Source organism: Palaemon carinicauda, chromosome 22 (genome assembly GCF_036898095.1).
Source record: "Palaemon carinicauda isolate YSFRI2023 chromosome 22, ASM3689809v2, whole genome shotgun sequence".
Taxonomy (NCBI): domain Eukaryota; kingdom Metazoa; phylum Arthropoda; class Malacostraca; order Decapoda; family Palaemonidae; genus Palaemon; species Palaemon carinicauda.
Genome location: NC_090746.1, coordinates 102748915 through 102753369, shown reverse-complemented (window position 1 = coordinate 102753369; position 4455 = coordinate 102748915). Strand labels below are relative to the sequence as shown.

The window sequence follows — 4455 nt, the reverse complement described above, 5'->3', positions numbered from 1 at the left end:
CCGTAGCGTCTCAACAGGAATAGGCTTACATCATTCTTAATTACATTCTATATCTGTAAGACATAACTCTTCTTTAATTCCTTGTATTTTCCTTTAGAAAAGATAACACCAAAGTAGAAAATAAAGTTGCAATTATATATTAATGAATTAGTGTTAAAATAAACCAAAGAAGAATATGGCCACTTTTCGAAATACCATGATGTCAAATTCTCCACCTACAGCAACCTACAAGCATTTGGAATACACGTGCAGGAACTCACAACGAATCGAAGATCTTTGCATATCTAATACATCCACTAAATATAGAATTCCTCTTTATATATTGTTACATATCAAAGGAGAGGAAATATAGCAAATGCCTTTATTATTCCCATTCCCCAGTAAATCTTGAGTAACATAAATCACCAAGTTGAATACTTACTTTTTCATTTACTTTCCTTTTTATTTTACAGAGATCTTGACAAGTATTCACGCATTCTTGTTAAATTCATGCTAAAGGAATGGAAATTTCCGGACACATCTGCGTTTGATTCATATCTCAATAACCTTTGGAAAAAAAGTGACATACATCGGAAATAATAAAAAAAAAGAAAAAAAAAATGAAATATTGGTAATTTAGATAAACTCAACCAAAGTTGAATATGTTTTTACGCCGAGATGCCTCATCCTTCGTTCATGTTAGTGAATTAATTTCGTGTTCCCGGTTTCTACTCTTATTTTTCATCTCTTTGTAAGAAATCCTCAAATAAAGATGAAAATAGCTCCCCTTAAAGTTAGTGAATGATACTGCATTTCCCTTTTTATGATTAAAAAGAACAATAGTAGACTGATCCCATCAACACTAATCAACAACCAAAAAAACAGTAAACTTTTAATATGGGACTTATCTTATATGAAAAACTAAATGTATAAATAAAACAAATACAAATAAAATAGCAATAAAGAAGACTAGCTGTACAATATACCTCGTTCATTCTTCCATTCTTTCCGAGCCAAGAAATGGAGAGATACTGTTAAATTCCCGGCCATGGTCAAAAAAAAAAAAAAAAAAAAAAAAAAAAAAAAAAAAAAAAAAAAAAAAAAAAAAAAAAAAAAAAACGTCTTCTTGTCTTGATCGAATTTTCCAAGTGATATTTTACTACATCACCAAAGTACAAAGTTACCTCGTTACCTCAAAAGGATCCAACACGAATCTGGTCTTGTAAATGCCATAACATATATCAAACTACCGACAGCTTCACGATATCAACGTTTCACCTAAACATTCTATCTTTTGTTCAGAAGGTGTATGTCTAGTTTTACAATTGGACATATCAAACCTTTCCAATATTTTACACAAGTACCTTCTCTGATTCATCTTAATAGTTCCATCACATAGTTTGAAATCAATGCCAAGAAAATGAGACAATATACCTAGATCTTTCATTTTGAAACTGTCTTTCAACATTTGTTTTACATTGTATAATAGTTGTTTATTACTTGCTGCAACAATCAAATCATCAACCCATACAAGTATGATAACCACTTCATCTTGAAAACGTTTAATATAAACACAATGATCCACTGAGTTTTGCCTAAAGCCCTTTTCAACCAAGACTTCATGTAAAAGATTATTCCACATTCTACCTGCTTGTTTCAAGCCATACAGTGATTTGTTAAGTTTGTAAACTAATTTACGTCCATTAGGTTGTTCAACCTCAAAACCCTCTGCTTGATCCATATATATATATATCGCAATTTTTCTGCATTTAGATATGCAGTTTTTACATCTCTGATGCAGAAACAAATCATTTTGTGCGGCTAATTGCATTAATACACGAATTGATGTAAGGCGAGCTGTTGGAGCAAATGTTTCATTATAATCAACACCCTTTACTTGGTAATAACTTTTAGCCACATTTTATTACCAACAGCATCATCTTTCATTGTGTACACCCAGCGTCCCCCCACTGCTTTTCTGCCTATAGGTAACTGTCAAAGTAAAAGTGTTCTTTTCTTTCAACGAGTTCATTTTATGCCGCATAGCTTCTTCCCAATGTCTACCTTGATCAGAATCAACAGCTTCATTATAAGTCTGAGGAAAAGCAGACACTCTGTAACAGTAATCTATACTATATAACACTTGGTCTTTGTCATCAACATTAGTAACATAATCACTCAAATACGTAGGAGGTTTTCTTTGTGTAACAGGATATCTAGTGTTTCGCCCTTTTCCTCTTTTGTTCCCTCATTTACTTCCAAAATACCAGGGCGATGTTGCTCAACTACCTGAACAATTTGGCCTTTATCTAGAGATTCCCTATCAACTTCCTCATTAGGAACTACGTCATCAAAAAATATCATCAGACTTATTAATAGTTTGGCTTTCTTTCTCCTGCTTGTTTGACACAAATTTTACAAGTCTATGTCTCATGACTTTACCGGTTTCAGGAAAATATACTAGATAAGCTGGGCTACCCTTGTCGTATCCTGCAAATATTCCTTTTGAACATCTATCATCTAATTTCTTTTTGTCTCTTATCATATACATAACAATCTGATCCAAATACCCTCAAGTTTGACAAATCAGGCATTATTCCTGTCAAGGCAAAGAAAGGAGTTTTATTTTAAATGATCACTAAAGCACCTATTGTGAATATAAGCAGCTGTCATAATTGCATATGGCCATAACAATTTTGGTAACTTAGAATGAATTAGCAGACACCTTCCATCTCAAATAGAGTTTTCCAATTTCTCTCAGCCGTGCCATTTTGGTGCAGCGAATATGGGGCAGACTTTTCAGGTTTAATTCTATTATCAATAATTACATTGGTAAAATCCTGACATGTAAACTCTGACCCATTGTCAGACCTTAGTCTTTTAATTTTTCCATACGGAGCAGAGTCTGACAAAAATTTCTTTAAGGCAGAAGTTGCATCACTTTTGTTTTTCAGGAAATACACAAAAATTATCCTTGTACAATCATCTGTAAATGCCATAGCATATCTAAACCCTTCACCTGAAACAGGTTCTATTGGACCTGCTAAATCAGTGTGTACAAATTCTAAGGGAACTTCAGATTTAGTATCACAGTTTCTATTTCTAGTTTGTTTTATTTTACCTAACACACATATATCACAATTATCAGATTTAACGTCTGGATGCATAATTTTCATGCCCTTTGTTACACTTTCCAGCTTTATGATATCATAGTAGTTGCAATGTCCTAAGATTTTAAGCCATTCTTTTAAATCACAAGCATAACTAACACTATCAACATTGATATGAACATTATTCATTTTTAAGTAATACAATTTCCACACTTTTCAATGTAAAATTTTATATCACTCTTATCAATTAATTCAGCAGACTCAGGATAAAAAATAACTTGAGCACCCTTCTCAGTTGCAGCTTGAACAGAGAAAATGTTCTGAGGATACGTTGGGATGAGCAGTGTATTTTTCAGCTTCACATTACAATGCCGGCCATCACTGTCTATCATCTTGATCATGGCATCTCCTCTTTTCACTGCCACATTTCTGCACCTTGTTCCATCGGCCAGTTCAATAAGGTGTCTCTCTGGTTTGAACGTTTCATCAAAGCGAGTAAATCTCGACTCATCAGTTAAAATATGCGTTGTAGCACCACAATCTACCAATAGCATGTCTGGTTTTGAACTTGCTACCATTTTCATATTGCTGCACACTTTAAATATAAATGAGTGATGATCACCTGTGGTTTCTTCATTAACCAAACTGTTTATCCTCTCGTTATATCCACTTGACTTTCCTTGACGTCTATATGTGTTGGTATCATGAGTAGAATTCTGACAGTTCAGACACCATCTTCCTTTCGGCTTGTTTATGCAATTTGAAAAGAAATGTCCTGTTTCACCACACTTATAGCATGCCTTGTTTCTCCAATTAGCTGCCTTCATAACATGGTCATTACTTTCTCTCCTCCTACATGCTTCTGTATCTTCAAAACTGCGTAGGGCTGCTTTAAATCTGTAAATGTCTGCTCCTTTTCACTCTAAGTAATAACAACTAACAATGCTTTCTAATTGTCTGGTAAGCCTTTTAACACCATTGCTATCAGTAGACGATCACCAATTGTTTCACCTGCACTCTTCAATGAAGTGGCCACAGTTTCTGCTCGTATAATATAGTTTATAACAGTCTCGATTTCTTCTTAGTTTAAAGATGTCAATTCTGTGTATAGTGATATGATACGTGGCTCCCATGAACCAGCATAATGTTGCTTGAGGATCTTCAGTACTTTCCTTCTATCGTCGACAGCATCCCTCATCACTAGTGCTAGACTTGTCTCATCAAGAAATTGAATAAGTTTAGCAAATGCTTCCCCATTTTTCTCGGTGTCAACTTCTTGATCTTCCGGCAAGCAGACAACTACTTTCAATTTTCTCAGTCTCAGGTATCCAAGAAATTTCATTTGCCACTGCTCAAAGTTCCGTCC

The 4455-nt window shown here is 34.2% G+C and overlaps 1 protein-coding gene across 1 annotated transcript; it reads right to left on the bottom strand.

Moving 5' to 3' along the window:
* Positions 1-3280: 3280 nt before the first annotated feature.
* Positions 3281-3916, bottom strand: LOC137615996 (uncharacterized). Its single transcript, XM_068345677.1, has one exon. The coding sequence runs from the start codon at positions 3914-3916 to the stop codon at positions 3281-3283; it is 636 nt and encodes a 211-aa protein (XP_068201778.1).
* Between the last annotated feature and the right edge of the window lie 539 nt (positions 3917-4455).

Coding starts and splice junctions, on each gene's coding strand:
- LOC137615996 (XM_068345677.1), bottom strand. CDS start 3,916: ATGAAGGCAGCTAATTGGAGAAACAAGGCATGCTATAAGTGTGGTGAA.